The sequence below is a fragment of the Penaeus monodon genome, chromosome 32, assembly GCF_015228065.2.
Source record: "Penaeus monodon isolate SGIC_2016 chromosome 32, NSTDA_Pmon_1, whole genome shotgun sequence".
Classification (NCBI taxonomy): domain Eukaryota; kingdom Metazoa; phylum Arthropoda; class Malacostraca; order Decapoda; family Penaeidae; genus Penaeus; species Penaeus monodon.
In genome coordinates, this window is record NC_051417.1 from 14,831,313 (window position 1) to 14,831,904 (window position 592).

The window sequence follows — 592 nt, forward strand, 5'->3', positions numbered from 1 at the left end:
TTTATTTATAGGACTTTAGCTATAGTAGACTCATGAATATTTAGTTGAAATATATGCAGGGCATAAGTCCCCCTGAAAATAGATGCTGAACTCTATCTACGCCTAACCCACATCATGAAGCACGAAAAGGCACTTACTGAGCTGACTCAGCATTGAATCTATCTCCTCATTGCCACGCTGACGCTCCGCCGGCAAACAGGGAAGCAAAAGTACCACACACAATAGAACCGCTCGCTCCATCGCGCTTGTGTCCCGAAGCACCGGCACCGACACTAACGTATTCGCTGACTTCGGGGCAGCAAAGAGCCGACGATGGCGTGCTAAATATTTTTCCTCGTGTAATAAACTCCCGCGGGTCGCCTGCTGCTGCTTCCCTTCCACCGGTGTGCGAGAGTCGAACTGGCGAACCGGCGTGCGAGAGTCCCGGCGCGTGTCTACCCTCGCGAGGACGAGGTCGGGCTCACGTCACGGCCGCGTCACTGACACCTCCTACACCCAGGTAGTGGCGCCAAGCGACCCATAACTGATGGCGAGTGCCCCTGCCCCTCCCGCGGGCATCTTGACGAGATGTACAGGCCGACCCCGTGTGACG

General features: G+C 55.4%; 1 protein-coding gene across 1 annotated transcript in view; it reads right to left on the reverse strand.

Annotated features, from left to right (window-relative positions):
* Nucleotides 1-360, reverse strand: part of LOC119593668 (TNF receptor-associated factor 3-like) — a gene marked incomplete at its 5' end in the record, with an annotated part of 15,146 nt that extends 14,786 nt beyond the window's left edge. The window contains 1 exon segment of the mRNA XM_037942625.1: nt 138-360. Within this exon segment, the coding sequence (XP_037798553.1) occupies nt 138-240 (103 nt within the window).
* Nucleotides 361-592: the final 232 nt, after the last annotated feature.